The 15,695-nt window shown below is 35.5% G+C and overlaps 1 protein-coding gene across 1 annotated transcript in view; it reads left to right on the forward strand.

Annotated features, from left to right (window-relative positions):
- The window catches only part of LHX5 (LIM homeobox 5), a 123,705-nt gene that overhangs the window by 664 nt on the left and 107,346 nt on the right, over positions 1 to 15,695 (forward strand). The window contains exons 2-3 of the mRNA XM_044068265.1: positions 3,801 to 4,024; positions 8,679 to 8,956. Of these exons, the coding sequence (XP_043924200.1) occupies positions 3,801 to 4,024; positions 8,679 to 8,956 (502 nt within the window). The remainder of the gene's footprint in view (positions 1 to 3,800; positions 4,025 to 8,678; positions 8,957 to 15,695) is intronic.

Consider the following 15,695-nt stretch of genomic DNA (forward strand, 5'->3'; position numbering starts at 1 on the left):
CTTAATTTCCGGCGAAGTCTATATACCCTGTTTTATATGGTATATTTTAGTGTTATATCCTGTACGGGAACATGATTGATTAATTGAACTGCAGTTTGGTCGTGAAAAGGAAATGGTGTAATTGTGTTTGATGACTACTTTTTGAAACAAAACAAAGAGTAAGTTTCTTATAAATGAACCCTGAAAATAGAGACGGGTCATGATTGTTTATAGATAATGAGTGGTAGGTGACTTACTGCATATGATCTTTCCAGGTTGGCATTTTGGATTAGTAAAAAAAATAATAGCTGTTTTCTTACATAACACCTGTAGCCTATATAACTTTCTGAAAGCTGGATGCTATTCAAGTATAAGCTAAGGTGAAAAGGCAAGCCCCATCAAAGGCAGGCCTCATTTTTCAAAACGCCCTCATGCACTGCTTGTGTAGCATGTTACAGATCAGAACTTTCATCTAGTTTCAATAGTAATGCAGAGAGTCTGCGAATGTAAGTTTATTTGCATGCACTGGTAGTGGAAGACCATCTAGAACATATGCACTCTTTTCGCATAGGAGTGGCATGCCACTTTTTCATATGACCCAAATGGGAATTTTTTATGTAAACTTTTGAAGGGCAAAATATAATCACAATGCCAACAAATAGTCCAAAGGACTGTACTGCATTTTTTACTAAAATAAAAATGCACACACATAATGTAATTTACTGCTAGTGTATTGCTTTATGGAACGAATTGAGGAACCTTGGGAAATGTTTTGTCATACAATCTCAGGCTATTTCCATTGTAATGTTTTTATTCGCAGAGCGCAACTCCCCAAACAAGGACGGTCCTGCACAAAGAGGGACAGATGCTCACAGGACAACCCCTATTTAGAAAGCTCTGTCATACAATTTTAGAAAAATAAACATTCTTTCTCTAATTATTATATAAACCTATGATTATTTATACGAAACCTCTTAATTTCATATGACAGAATATAAACAGCTAGCATTTTATAACAGTCTTTATTTTGGTATAAATGATTAGTCCTTTTTGTGATTGTGTGTATTGTTTGTCAGGTAGATTTTAACTATATATATATATGTGTGTGTGTGTGTGTGTGTGTGTGTGTGTGTGTGTGTGTGTGTGTGTGTGTGTGTATAGGGGGGTTCTCTGATGATAAGAAGATCTTGATAAGTGACAAGTAACAGTCATAGTGCAACAAACATATTATAACCTAAAATGTTTATGTAAACCACATCTGAATAACTATTATTAGTAAGCTATACCTTATTAATACATAGTCTGTTTAAAATCGTCACTGACAACTTAAATGCTGTTTATGTCCAGTTAATAAAAGGGCATCAGGTCCCAGCAGTATGAAATGAAGAGCATGTCAGACTCCTTGTGCAAATTTCATTTTACGCAGAAGCATTAGTGTTCTGAAATTCATTCCACGTCCATTGTTTTCGAATCAGCTAGGATTCGGTCTCTTATTTAGTACAGAGGCGAAGCTTATAAGGTATAGCTTAAAAATTTCTGTAAAGTGAACTGATTAAAGCTGAAGTGGGTTAGCAATCGACACTTCTCATATTTAAGCCGATGAAAAGTATTAGCACCTTTGTATTTATAAACTATTTATAAATATATATACAAACGGTACACAATCTTGCATTACCTGTACATAAACGTTCAATAAACTTATTTTTAGGCGAGATTCAGGAGCTACTGAAAGATCTACTACCTTATACTTTATGTAATTCCCACAGTGTTTGTGTTTTTATGGTTTTGTCAATATTAAATTTATTTCTTAGTATCCACTAACAACACGGTAGAGACTTTGCCGTCGTCATAACTGTAAAAAAACAAAGTAATCACTAATAAATAAATATCTTGAAGTCACCATATAGCTTCTGATATCTAATATACTTCAAAAGGCATTAGCTTTAATACTGGGAGCCAAGCTACAGTATCAAGAAATATTTTTTTTATTTTTAATTGACTGTATTATGTTTCTGAGCTATTAAGAATGCGCAATAGGAAGGAAAGCAAGAGTCTCCCAAATAAAGCCAAGCGGTCATTAAAATGTAAACCAGCCTTCGCATAACAATGCCTCTTGTACGGAGATGCAATCAAGATAATGTGCCTATTTGTTCAATAAGTACTGAGAAATGTGGAGGTGATTAGGGTAACCCATTCCCCTCCCAGTAAAGGGCCTAATGAAGGTGCATTTGAATAGGTTACATGTCAGGCACCTCTTTGCACAAGGAAACGCCACTTTTTAATAGCCCCAGAGCATTCAGTGCCGGTAATGTGGCAACTCTGTAGGCCCACCAAATGATTTTGATAAGCTGCAGATGAGCCAATTATGCCCCTAGGATAAGACAAAGATGACTTATGGCACCTAATTATTTTAGTGTATCGGTGACATTTGATTCAAGCTATTTATAAAGTGCAGCAGACGCAAAGGTATCCTAAATTATGACATTCCTTTTACCCCCCCCCCATCATTACGAAATAAAACTAGAATGTGTAGCTTTAATCAGAATAGGATTTTAATTATTTGGGCTTTGGAAGTTATTCTTAGTTTTCACTGCTGCTTAATGTAGTTAATGCTGTCATTAATGTGCATTATTTTCTAAGGAATCACAGAGACAAGGCAAATAAATGCAGTTTATTTCCTTATATTGTTTTTTGCTTTTTGAAGCATGTGCTTTTAAAACTGTATATAAATACATTACCCTACCATTTTTGTGTCTCTTTAACGGAAATTTGATTCGGTACACTATTCAGAAGATGCCCCCCCCCCCCACACCACCACCACCACCACCAATTCTTAGCACAACAAATCTGGACAAAGCCTAAAATGATGGAGAGACAAAGGTCCAAAAATAGGGACAGATTGTTTTAAATATTGCTGTTATAAACTTAGAAAGTTGCTACATTAACAGGTGTTGTGTTAGCATGCATTTTCTGAAGGATATAAAGTCTGAAACTTAAATGCATGTCATTATTTAGTGGTTTAATTCCTCAGTGATTTCACAGAAAATCATACATTTTGTAATGAAGAGACCTAAAATAAGAGGGAAAATATCAGGACATTCTGCGAAAATCTGAACAGTTGATATATAATGTGTGTGTGTGCAGTAAACTGTTTCTAAAACTTAATACTGAAGCTAGACAGACAGCAAAAGTATAAAGTGCAAGGAAACACACAAGTACTTCTTTGAAAATTGCAAATGCTCTCAGAAATGTACCTCTGCATTTTATTACAGCTCGTCTTTTTACTAATTCTCCTTTCGGAAAAATGGTTGAGAAAATTGTGTGTGTGTGTGTGTGTGTGTGTGTGTGTGTGTGTGTGTGTGTGTGTGTGTGTGTGTGTGTGTGTGTGTGTGTGTGTGTGTTGCTCATTTGTGTATATTGTGGTACCGGTAATACACAGACTGCATGAGAGAAACGCATTATTTTATGTATTAATCATACTGTGTGTTGCAGTTTCGATTATGAGCTGAGAAGGAGAGTGGATGCTTTCACGGGAAAATCTCAGCCTGTCTTCAGCAGAAACAATTTAAATGTAAATTTGAAAGCCTCTTTAGGGGCTTCTTGAATTGTGTTTTGTTCTAAAAAACGAATACGCTGGCAGAGATTTACTAATACTTATTTTAATGGGAATAAATATATTCTTTTCAAGGCGGCAAAAATAATTTTTGGCTTCTCTTTCTTTTGTGAGATATCAAGTCTTAGGTGATACCTAATTAAATCGTTATGGAAGTGGTTAGTCTATTTTTGTTTCACTGATGCCTGTTTTTTGTGTTTTATTTCAGGCGGTTTGGAACAAAGTGTGCCGGTTGTTTACAGGGTATCTCCCCAAGCGACCTTGTAAGAAAAGCCAGAAATAAAGTGTTTCATCTGAACTGTTTCACCTGCATGGTTTGCAACAGACAGCTCTCCACGGGAGAGGAACTTTATATCGTTGATGAAAACAAATTTGTTTGCAAAGAGGACTATTTGAGCACAACCAATTTTAAGGAAGCCAACGTAAATTCAGGTAAGCCTCCCACCATGACTTTTAATTGACTTGCAGAGTATGGTAAATGAAAAAATGATAGGCATATTTTGTTCACGGGATCATCAATAACAAAATACAGTTTTGGCTTTGCACTTTCCTATACATGACTGGAAAGTGATGAAAAAAATCACTGGATGGCGTCTTATTTTCAAATGCCATTAAAATGGCATCTTGCCAAAAGGTAAAACCGTTTCTTACGTCACATATTGGATATATGACATCATTACAATTTTGCTTGCTACTTCCCGGAAAGCTTATTAAGCCAGCGCTTTTGCTTCAAGATTGTTTAAAATGTTTAAATGGAATATAGGCACTCGGAATACGTAAGTAAATACTAGTTCAACTGAATCATGGAATGCTTGTATACCCCTGTCCCTAATTTTGCAAAACCGCCCAGGTTTTGCCTCGTATTCTTAATGCTGTTACTTCCTTTTCCCGGTACCCCACGAAGGATTACATACATTAATACTTAATATTAGAGTTTTATATTTCTTATTGCTCAACAATGTTGGTGTAAATTCTGATGTTATTTTAACTGAATTAGAGTGCCATTTAAAAAAAAATCCCCGATTTGGGGCGGTTATCTCCGCATTACTTTTACGTTTGTTCATGAATCTCGAGCAAAACAGTTCTGAGCTATGAATGCCTGCAGTCTCTACCTTATCATGCATGAGTTTAGTCAGTTCTATGTACGGCATTCATTTCAGTCATTACACATTTATGCTTGACATATTCTCTATTGTACCGAGCACACAGCATTAGACATCTACAAATCATTTCCACTTGGCCTTACTTTGCAGAAAAAAAAGATTAAGGTGTATGCAGTAGCTTACATTTTATATAGACAACACTGCTATGTTCGAAGCAAACTTGCAGAAGAGCACTTTCGTAATAACGTGTTGTTTTGTAAATAATTGTTTCACTCTTATACATCTTTATTAAACTTTAGAACACGGATATAGTCGTTTTAGAATAACTGGATAGAGTTGGCGACGTTGGTTAACTAGTGTAGTTCATTTTTAATAATTTCTGTGGTGCTATGTGACCAAATCTAATCAATACCAGCCAGCTGTAAACATCCTCAATCACTGAAGAAAGAAAGAAAGAAAGAAAGAAAGAAAGAAAGAAAGAAAGAAAGAAAGAAAGAAAGAAAGAAAGAAAGAAAGAAAGAAAGAAAATATTTGAATTCTGGTTGTTTCAGGTAAAGCATTTGGGTTTGTCGTGTCCCCAAGGCCTGGAAATGTCATTAAAGTACATATTGTTTGGTGAATTAATTTAAAACATCTCGTTTTAGACAGGAAGGTTAATTAGTCAAATGCATGATTATGTTTTTATGACAAGAAATCAGCGTCAAATACATTTTGTGGTTTTGTGACCTTGCCATAAAAGTTCCTCGTTTATTGTATTTTCCATCTCATTCGCTGCATTTAAACTTATTTAATCCTTCTAATTTTGAAAAGTTGTTTTACATTTCCATTATACTGCACAACTGACTGAATTCTTGCAAAATTAATAGTTGCAAATCGTCATTGTACAGTGAGCGACTTTACAATGTATGTGCCAACGACAACAACGTAGCTAGGCATACTCAGTATACTCAGTTGAGTACATTTTTTCCCTGAGCATTTCTTGGAAACTGCATGATTCAACGATCACAAAATATTTATAACTGTCTAAACTGATGCTTACAGTATACAGATATGCAAAGTATGTTTGTGTGAGAAGAATGGACCTGTACAAAACAGCTGTTTTGATGTAATAAGTGGCAACAGTTGAAATAACATCTCTTTTCTGTGTGTATAAGGGTAACATTTAGAGAGATGAGTACACTTATTAAATAATTAGTGGGTGATGGGGCAGCAATATAAGGAATGAGCGCAAACGTCAATATCTAGCAACACCCCTAGTCACCCCTCAGCTAGCAACCACATCACATACATAGAATGCAATTCACATGTGGTTATTTATGTGCCCCTTTTTTGTTAATGACCACTTTTTTAGTCTGAGTATGAACTACCAAATTATTAGTAAAATTTTGAGAGCTGTCTTGTTTCACAAAACTTATCTGAAACTTATGATTATGGGGAGGAAAAACACTTCGCGTTATCTAAAACGCACAAAGCAAATGTCTGTATCTGTCTGTCTGTCTATCTGCACATACTGGAGCATACACTTCAACCTGTTTGCATTCAAAATAGGCACAAAGGCCCATGAAAAATAGATACACCCATTAATACAAATTTGGACATCAAACTAGTATAATATGCGAATTCCAAATAACACATAACTCTTCCCGCTTTCAGTAGGAAATGTGAGATACTATTCATAAACACGTTTAAAAACAGAGTGACAAAATGATGGAAAATATAAGCACATTATCACAGCGACGATGTAAAAATCTCTAGACTTTAATGAACACTGTTGCAAAATTCTGCAACACAATGTCAATTAGTTTCGATTCTAAACCAGAGAGATGTAACTGTATCTTCTCTTTCGTAAAATTATTGATGCCACTGGCATGTTGGACATGTAGCATGTTTTTCTGTGCACTAGGCATCTTCAAAAATCATGTGTGATGACAGGGATTCAGAAAAGCGTGTAAAGAGGTAAATCAACCCTTAAAATATAGACATAACCCCCCAAACAGGTATATTATTATGCATGGTGTAAATCAGTCCTGGACATGGGAATGTGCCTCCAAAACAGTGGCGTTTGAGAAGACTGTTGAATCATTTCTACCTGGCTCTGCTTTGCAGAAATAAAAGGTATATGCAGTAACTTGTAGATTAATTACAAAAAGGCGTGTGGGTACGTGTAGCGTTTTAGGAATAAAATAAGGAACTCAAAATTCAGCCTTTGGCTTAATTTAAACAGTTTGCGGTATTTGGAAGTTCTGCCTTTCCATATGGTGCAATTATTCCTAAATTTAGAGGCTGACTTCCCCATATGATGTAATTACTATTCACACTCTTTTCAGTTTAAAGAATTTCCCGGCTTTAAGTACCATTGTGTCTGTGAACGAGCATACAATGATGCAACATGCACGCAATGAGAGTTACAATATTTTGTACCATATGGGGAGACTGCTGTCAATAATTCTCACGTGATAATAGGTATTCAAACCATTTTAAGATTACAGTCTAGTGTAAACATGCCTCGTTTTCAATGGTCAAAACTTGCGGTTTTATAGCCCTTGGTTAGGAGGGCTACGCTACCTATAGGACGTAAACTTTTCAGGTGTTCAGACCCTTTTCCAACACTCACAGAAATACACCACGCATAAAATGCGTATCGAGTTTGTACTTCAGACTTCCTTAATAGTCTACAGATTAAAAAAAATCACAGCCATGCAAGGGTATGTATCAGAGAGTGACAACTTATCCTTTAGTTGGATGGTCGAATGTGGCCACCAATTCATACCTCTCAACCTCTCAGAGCAAGAAATCTGGACAAAGCCATAAATAATGGGGAACAAAGTCCCCAAATAAGGACAATTTTTAAATATCGCTGTTACAAACTTAGAAAGTTGATGAAATAAGTTTTGCATTTGCATTAATTTTCTGAAGGGTATGAAGTCTGAAATTCAAATGCATGTCACTTTTTCTTACTTCAGTATTCAATTGCTGGCCAATAATTTTCCAGAAAAAAAATTATGAGAAACACACTAAAAATATAAAGCAAAAATCTGGACATTCTGAGAAAATCTGGACAGTTGAGAGGTATGCCTCCAATGTCCTTTATCTGGCAAGCCCAAACACTTCATTTCTCTGATAGAGAGGTGTGACAAGACTCGTGACTGCATTTCTTGATATCCCAAGAGATTAATCTGACAGACTGTGATTGACTGTTATAGAGAAGACGTGATGTTGCAATTAAATCACAATAATAGGCAGTTAGTTATGAGTGTGTTGTTAGTGATTGTGGTGGTGATGGTGGTGTGTGTGTGTGTGTGTGTGTGGGGGGGGTAGCATCATAGATCAGACTTAAGGTAAAGTATTTAGAAAACCGTCCAGTAAAAGAAGAGAGTTTGCATTTGGAAATTATAGAAAGGTTGGGCTACTTATTACCTAAATCAATAATAGTTCGCCATGGTGTTAACATTTGCGCGCGTTGAGGTGGTATGCCATTTCTAAAAACAATATTCCCTTTATGGTCCACTGCATGTGAAAGTCGTGAAATGCGGTTCTAAAGTAATAATATCACGCGAATGAAGTAATGAAAATTAATAACAACCGATAATAACTGAGTTTGAGACAGTACATTATAACGGGACTTCGGCTTCTGGTCTTATGTCAAAGACAAAAATGAAAAAATAGCAACATGTTTCTGAAACTGTAACAAATATGACTTCTGTCAGAAATTATGATGTTCGTTGAGGTTATTTGTCTCTAAATGCTCGACATCTTTGTGGATTGTCAAGTGTCAGATGTAAGTCTTCTTCGCAGTGAAGTTTTTTCCCCTCGAGTATTGCTCATATTTACTTATTTGAAATAACTATTTATGCCTTTCACTTGTGAACGTGGCTTAAATGTTGTTTTTTTATAGGCTGCATTAGGCACTCGAATTGTTTGTGAACAGATTTTTTAGGCATGGAAAACGGCCTTTTAATGAATAATTCTCTTCTTATCCTTAGTGTCCTCTTGTACAGATAGAAGTTTATCTCCGGATCTTCAGGACCCCTGTCCAGATGACACTAAAGAAACGGACAACTCCACTTCGTCAGACAAAGAAACAAACAACAACGAGAATGAAGAACAGAACTCGGGAACCAAAAGGAGGGGCCCTCGGACTACCATCAAAGCAAAACAGCTGGAGACATTAAAAGCAGCGTTTGCGGCTACCCCCAAACCAACCCGACATATAAGAGAACAGCTAGCTCAGGAAACCGGGCTCAACATGCGGGTGATCCAGGTAAATATGAAACACGTACCCCACCCGTGCTCTTGTCAAGAGTCCTGTGAATGTTGCAAGTAAATAGGGCAACACATAATGCTGTAATGCAGGCAGCTCCTGGTCCAAATAAATAGGGTAATGCGTAAACGAAGATGCTAACGCCGGAATAGATTTACATGAATCTGAGCAAATGGTGTAACATTTGTATGCAGATAATTCACCAGATATAATCTGTTCTCCCTCCTCAACACACACACACACACACACACACACACACACACACACACACACAAGCACGCACGCGCACACACACACACACGCACACACACACACACACACACACACACACACACACACACACACACCATGCCAACAGGCAAAAGTGCATTTTGCGTTTTTTTTCTTGTATACTCCTGTTTCAGTTTAATCCAAATTATTGGTAGAAAAGAACAGATACTGGATTGTTATTGAATTGTTTGTTCAAGGCTACACTGGAAATCTGCTGCATTGCACTTGTTAAAGTGTAATATCATTAGGCATGATCTCTAATATGATTCAATTAACTTCAAGTCCACCAAGCAGGTATGAATAAATAGTTGTGATAAAACTGTAGTCTGCATCCACATGACACACTGGTGGCTTGTAGAATGTGGGGTTATCCAACATAGTAATTTAGGAACATGTATGATTATAGGCGTTATCTAAAAGCATTACTTTAGGATAGAAAATGTCAGTTTGCCTTGGCTTACAGTTTGTTTCAAGTGTGATCGAAAGCGAAAGTTTGGAACAGATATTATTGCTTGCTGTCATTGCTAATCGTTGCAGATAACTGCTCATTTTCACGTTGCTAATCAGTTCATGCGGGCGAAGGATGGGGCAGCTGCTGATACCAGACTTACTTCAGATCATAACAATGACCTTAAGACATGTGAAACATGTGAAAAGGCATTTCCGCTTATTTTATGTAATTTTAATGTTTATCTGGTGTATTTCTCTTTCGAAGCCCATTTCTAAAGATATGGACCAAAAAACGGAGAGAGAAAGAGAAAAATGCAGAAGATTGTATCACTAGCAATTGATTAAAATTAGTGCTTGGTATGTATTATATACTGTACACAGTCTGTTTCAGTAGCAAGTATTAATGGTACACTTGTTATATATTAGCACATCCCATGTCCAGTAAAGGAAACGATAGACAACTTCTTACGGGGGAACAAGAGAAAACAAGACATTATTTTTCAAGGGCTGGTGCCTGTACTCTGATGCACTATAATCTAAAATGGATCGCAAGGATATAGTACAGGACAGGCAGAGAGAAAATGGTAAGCGGAGATGGGTAACAAACCGAAGCCGAGGAGGTAAATATTGCGAGTATCCAGCTCAGAAAGTCCTCCTGTAAAGGACAGAGAGTTGATTAGGGGTCATTTGAACCCATTTCCATTTGCAATCATGCTGCTAGAATGCTCTTGAAGTTATGAATTGGTGCACATCTGTCTATAGTGAATAAATGAATTTATGTGCAGTTGTTGTAACATTAACGGACTTGTAATGAATTCTGTGTTAGCTAGTAAAGGAAATACGTTAATAGGAGCAAGCATAAATATGGGCAAGACAGTAAAATGGAGGCATGTGTAGAGGCCAACTAAATCTGAAAACTAATATGCATATATGCTGACCTTAGCCATAGTAGTTTTTAAGATGTGCAGCTGCTTCAGGCTCTGTGTGTCTTCACGTCAGTAAGAGCTACTTAGTTAGACTGGGGATATTTAAATAGTAAACCTGGCTGTCTGAAGTAATGGAACCAGCTTGCAGACCAAGAACATTTAATTATAACCATGAGTGTTTACCACTGCTCTGTAGATACTGTGTGCCACCGTGAATTGTTTTTACACAGAGAGGGTATACTTCCTTAACGCGTAGAAGCAAATGTATATCGGTGATTACAATAACAGTGTCGGCATCACAAGAATGCAGACCGTATATAACTGAAACAGAATACTTTTATTTAAAATCATGAATTTTGTTTTAGCAAGCCTTAATTCTTTATACATATCCATGTTAAATAATATTTGTGCTTTCACAAAACAGTCCACATTTTAAATGCCATACCCTCACTTTTTCCATACAATATTTTTTCCAGTTTCTAGTTTAAAAGACTGATGTATGTATATATATATATATATATATATATATATATATATATATATATATTTATATATATATATATATATATATATATATATATATATATATATATACAGGAGTAACTGATGTAAACAAAGTCAGGATAATCACTTCCTCAGCCAGTGTATGTTTATGTGTATTGTCCATGGGACAAAAGAACATAATGAGATGAGAAAGGGGGATGCCAGTAAAGGAGGTGGTGGTGCAGTAGAAGTAAAATAAGGTAAAAACACACATCTTAAAAGTTAAGTTTGATAGAAACGGAGTATGAAACTCATGTGAGTCAGTTTTCTTAATAACTGAGAACCAGACCATTGCAGCAGTTTATTATTATTATTATTATTATTATTATTATTATTATTAGTAGTAGTAGTAGTAGTAGCAGCAGTAATATTATAACAAGATTTAACAGCTAACATAAAAAGGTGGACATAAATACACAAATGCAGGAAAAATGTACAAGGAGTGACAGTGTATTTAGGGAATAAAGCTACAAATGATAAAACATAATGAAACATTTTTTATGCATACTCTTAATTTCATTAACAATGGTGAGCTAAAGAATGAAGCTTGCATAAAATAAATGCAACTGATTAACCAAAATGAAAGCGTCACCTACATGTATGAATACAATTCAGTGCTATGCATTTGATTCATTTGATTCTGGGATAACACACATTGCAAATACTAGTCGGATTTTTTCAAGCTATGAAGGAGTCCAGAATGATGAACAAATACAGCAGTCCAGTAAAATGACTGAAAATAGAATAAACTCAAATTATAAATCTTATCAAACAAGTTGAAAAAGATTAGAAGAATGTCCGGGGGACTAGAAATTTGTTATATTGGATATGGCCAGGAAAGAGGCATATCCATATGATTGATGTCAGCCTCATAATTCTTTAGCAGAGATAGACAGATTACCCAGAATAGTAGCATGGTAGTAGTATCAAATTAAACAAGAATATAGAACAGCGATGGTGGGGGAGTGAAAAAAACATAGTCTTGGTAATTTAAGTTCATTATGCATGATGAAGGAAAGAGATCAACAATGGAGTTAGTGCAGCTCAAAGAGGGAATAAATTAATGCTTGTAGGAAAAATTAAAACATGCATGTGAAAATGGCTTTAAACATGATCACCCGTAAAGTACTGTCATCTTATTGGTTATAAAAGCAGTCAGTCATGCATTTAGAAAGTAGCCGACAAACTTGATTTTCACATGGGTGTAGCTAGGCATGTATGATGTAAGAAAGGGTGTACATAATTTTTGAGAGAGAGAGCATTTTGTCCATCTAAATGGTAATATGTTTTCACCTGTCTATGCAGACAGTGTGCAAACCATTTGGTGGAACACAGCTGATTTCCCCCCTTCAGTGTTTTATGGAATGTAATATCTCTAAGAAACAACTAGACCATATACACCGAGGGAAATGGGCCACATCAATAAAACAAAAAGGAAATGACATGCTAACACAAAAATAAAGGCAATTGTAATGCCAGGAATTATACATTTCTTACATTACTTGCTTCCAAATTAAGTATTTGCATTGTTATAAGTTCTGAATATGTCACACTATTTCAATTGCATGAGTATGTGTATATTTGTGTGTGTGTGTGGTGGTTGGGTGTTTACATAAGAATGCACTAAATACACATATACAAATATACATATTCATGTGTAAATGCACATACACAAATATAAATATAGAAGCACACACATTTTCTGTGTATTATGCATTTGGAAATTATATATAGATGCACATACATCTATATAAATATAACCCAGAACTTGTCAAGGCTTATAGTATGAGTTGGTGAACAATGAGTTACAAGTTGCTAAGTAAACAACTCATTGAGAACCAGAGATCAGGGGATCTGCATGATGAAAATATAAATATAAGCATTTTTTTCAGGGAGCAAGACCATTGTACCCTCTATCCAGGCAGTGATCTCCCCACACCCCCAAACTTATATATACTAACTCTTTAGCTGAATGAACATGAGGAATGAGAAATCTCCCACTCAAAAAAAAGAATGTCCTGTGGTTCATGCTTATAAACGGCACTGGTAGTGATCTTTTGTAGAAAGCAGTGATCAGAGAGTTGGATTCCCTGACAAGGTGTAGTTTGATGAGCAGTAGAGAAGCCCTTGTTTAGGAATAGAATTGGTTTTATTGTTGTCCTTTTCTTATGCAGCCATTTTATGGGGGATTTTATGTCTGAGCTGAATGTCTTTTTATGTTAGCCAATTAAACTGTTCCATTTTTCTGAGCACATTTAATATCTATCTCTCTAATCTATCTATCTATCTATCTATCTATCTATCTATCTATCTATCTATCTATCTTGTTGAATACATGTGGCTGAATCACAGATTCTTGAAATAAAAATAAATGAAATTGATTTCTCTGAAACCTCATTTCAGTTCATTACAATTCATAGAAATCTGCAGGCTACTAGAATTATGTAAAAATGTATGCAGAAGTTTATTTGGTGATTGTCAAATATGACTGGTATTACCTATAGACACTCATTGCTGATGTAGTTTTATTTATATATCAGCAGTGGTTCACTGTGTTTGATCTTATCTTTTTCTCTCTATGGTTAAGTGACCATGGATTTAGTATATTTAAGTATGGGGGAGGGTGGATCACCTCCTATATGAAGGATGCAGGGGCGTGTCCACTTAAAAATCTCTTTTGAAGTGCTTTATGTGTTGCTTTCTATGAACTGTGATTTAACAAATGAATTTTGATTAAATTATTTTTGACAAATGTTTTAAATGATATCAGATTAAATGACATGAGATTAAGGGAAACACTGTGTACCACATGCTTGTTGGTATATAACAGTTCATTGTAATAGTATGTCCGTCATAAATCCTTTCCTCTGAAAACAGATTCATCTAGCCATGCACATCACAATTTGATTATTTATATTGTTCTTTCATTAATGATGTGCCAACAAATGTATTCAAATTAGGCCATTAGTTGGAAGAGGAACAATATATGAAATACTGTTTAATATGTAGATTATGCCATCTTATTTGGGAATCTCCAAGAACAGATGTCCACTTCCACACCACAAGAGGAAGGTCTCAGCATATGAGAAAAGTTAATATCGGAATATGCTCAGTAGTTGGAGACAGAGTATGAACAATGAGTCTGCAGTGCATGGAGGTTTAGCAACATCCACTGAAACAACATGATTTGATAGGTCAAAGAGACAGTTGGCACAAAGCAGAAATATAAAGACAGCAAACAGCCCAGCGGTACATTATTTCAGAGTAACAATGATTTTGTTTGCTTCTTTTGAAAAACCAATTACATCTACAGTGATAAGAAATTGCATAATTGGTTAAATATACAGACATTAGAAACTCTTTTACTTCTATCTGTATGTTTTTATAGTGACATCCTTTAACTGCACCTATCTGATCAACAAATATAAAAAATGCCTTTTCCTGCTTCTTTTTTTTTTACTCAGACTGAATCTGAAAAAAAGTTCTACAATAGTTAACAAACAAACAAACAAACAAACAAATTAATAGGCAGACAGATAAACAGCGTAATATACAAGCAAACAAACAAATTCATAAAATAACAGTGTTGACGTAATTTGCAGTAATAATAATCAGAGCCTTGGGGAACAGAGACAAAATCATTTTGGAATGGCTGTGAGATCGGTGTGCTCATGAACATGTTTCACCCCAGATGTAATAGACTGAATTCAGAATAAGGTGTCTTTCTGTCTGACAGTAGTAACCATGTAATACAATAAAACAAAGTGAAATCAAAGACATTTGAAACTTATTTTTGTCAGTGCCGGTCAAAAACTGCTGTGTAGTGCACAGTTGCAGGACAAAAAGTTAACTTTCTGTTACCATTAAGAGAAATAACAGCTGGCATAGGCAGGTTATGAAATAATCACTTAATGACAACTGAGTGCCTCTACAAAGCAAAATAATCCATGTTTGAAGAAAAATGTGTAATCGTATGCAATGAAATATTTCATAATATATTTGAGATGGCTTCTACACGGCCTCCATTACAGGCTACAGTCAAGGTGCTGCTGATAGACATCTTCCTGGCAATCCAAGAGTGGAAAAAAAATCAACTGTATGCAAGATGGCCTTGGCAATAAGTAATAAGCAATGTAGGAAGTCATACTACAAAAGGCTAGTGGAATTTAATATGTAGAAACGTGAGACATGGTGAGAATGGCTTGAAGATAAATGAAATTTATAGTATAGTCTAAGGTGTCCAATGGCTTCTTTAGAAAAAAGAAAGAGAAAGTTTTGTGTATCTGTTTAGTGCTAGTGACAGTGAGGAGATATGGACATTTCATAAAGTTCTTTGTAGTGCATGAAGATGTGTACATGGAATGGCTTACTAAGCCAGGCCTTTGAAAGCTGGACTATCACAAGAATATTTAAATACAGGTAGTGCAGATATAAATGAACTGCAGAACCAATATACAGAAGAGATGAATTATTGCCAGAACAGTGGAAGTTGCAAATTCCCTAAGTTTAGCCACAGGTTAAGAAACAGATGTTATACTGCACCTAGAAAA

This window comes from Protopterus annectens, chromosome 4.part0, assembly GCF_019279795.1.
Source record: "Protopterus annectens isolate FY-2018-M chromosome 4.part0, PAN1.0, whole genome shotgun sequence".
Classification (NCBI taxonomy): Eukaryota; Metazoa; Chordata; order Ceratodontiformes; family Protopteridae; genus Protopterus; species Protopterus annectens.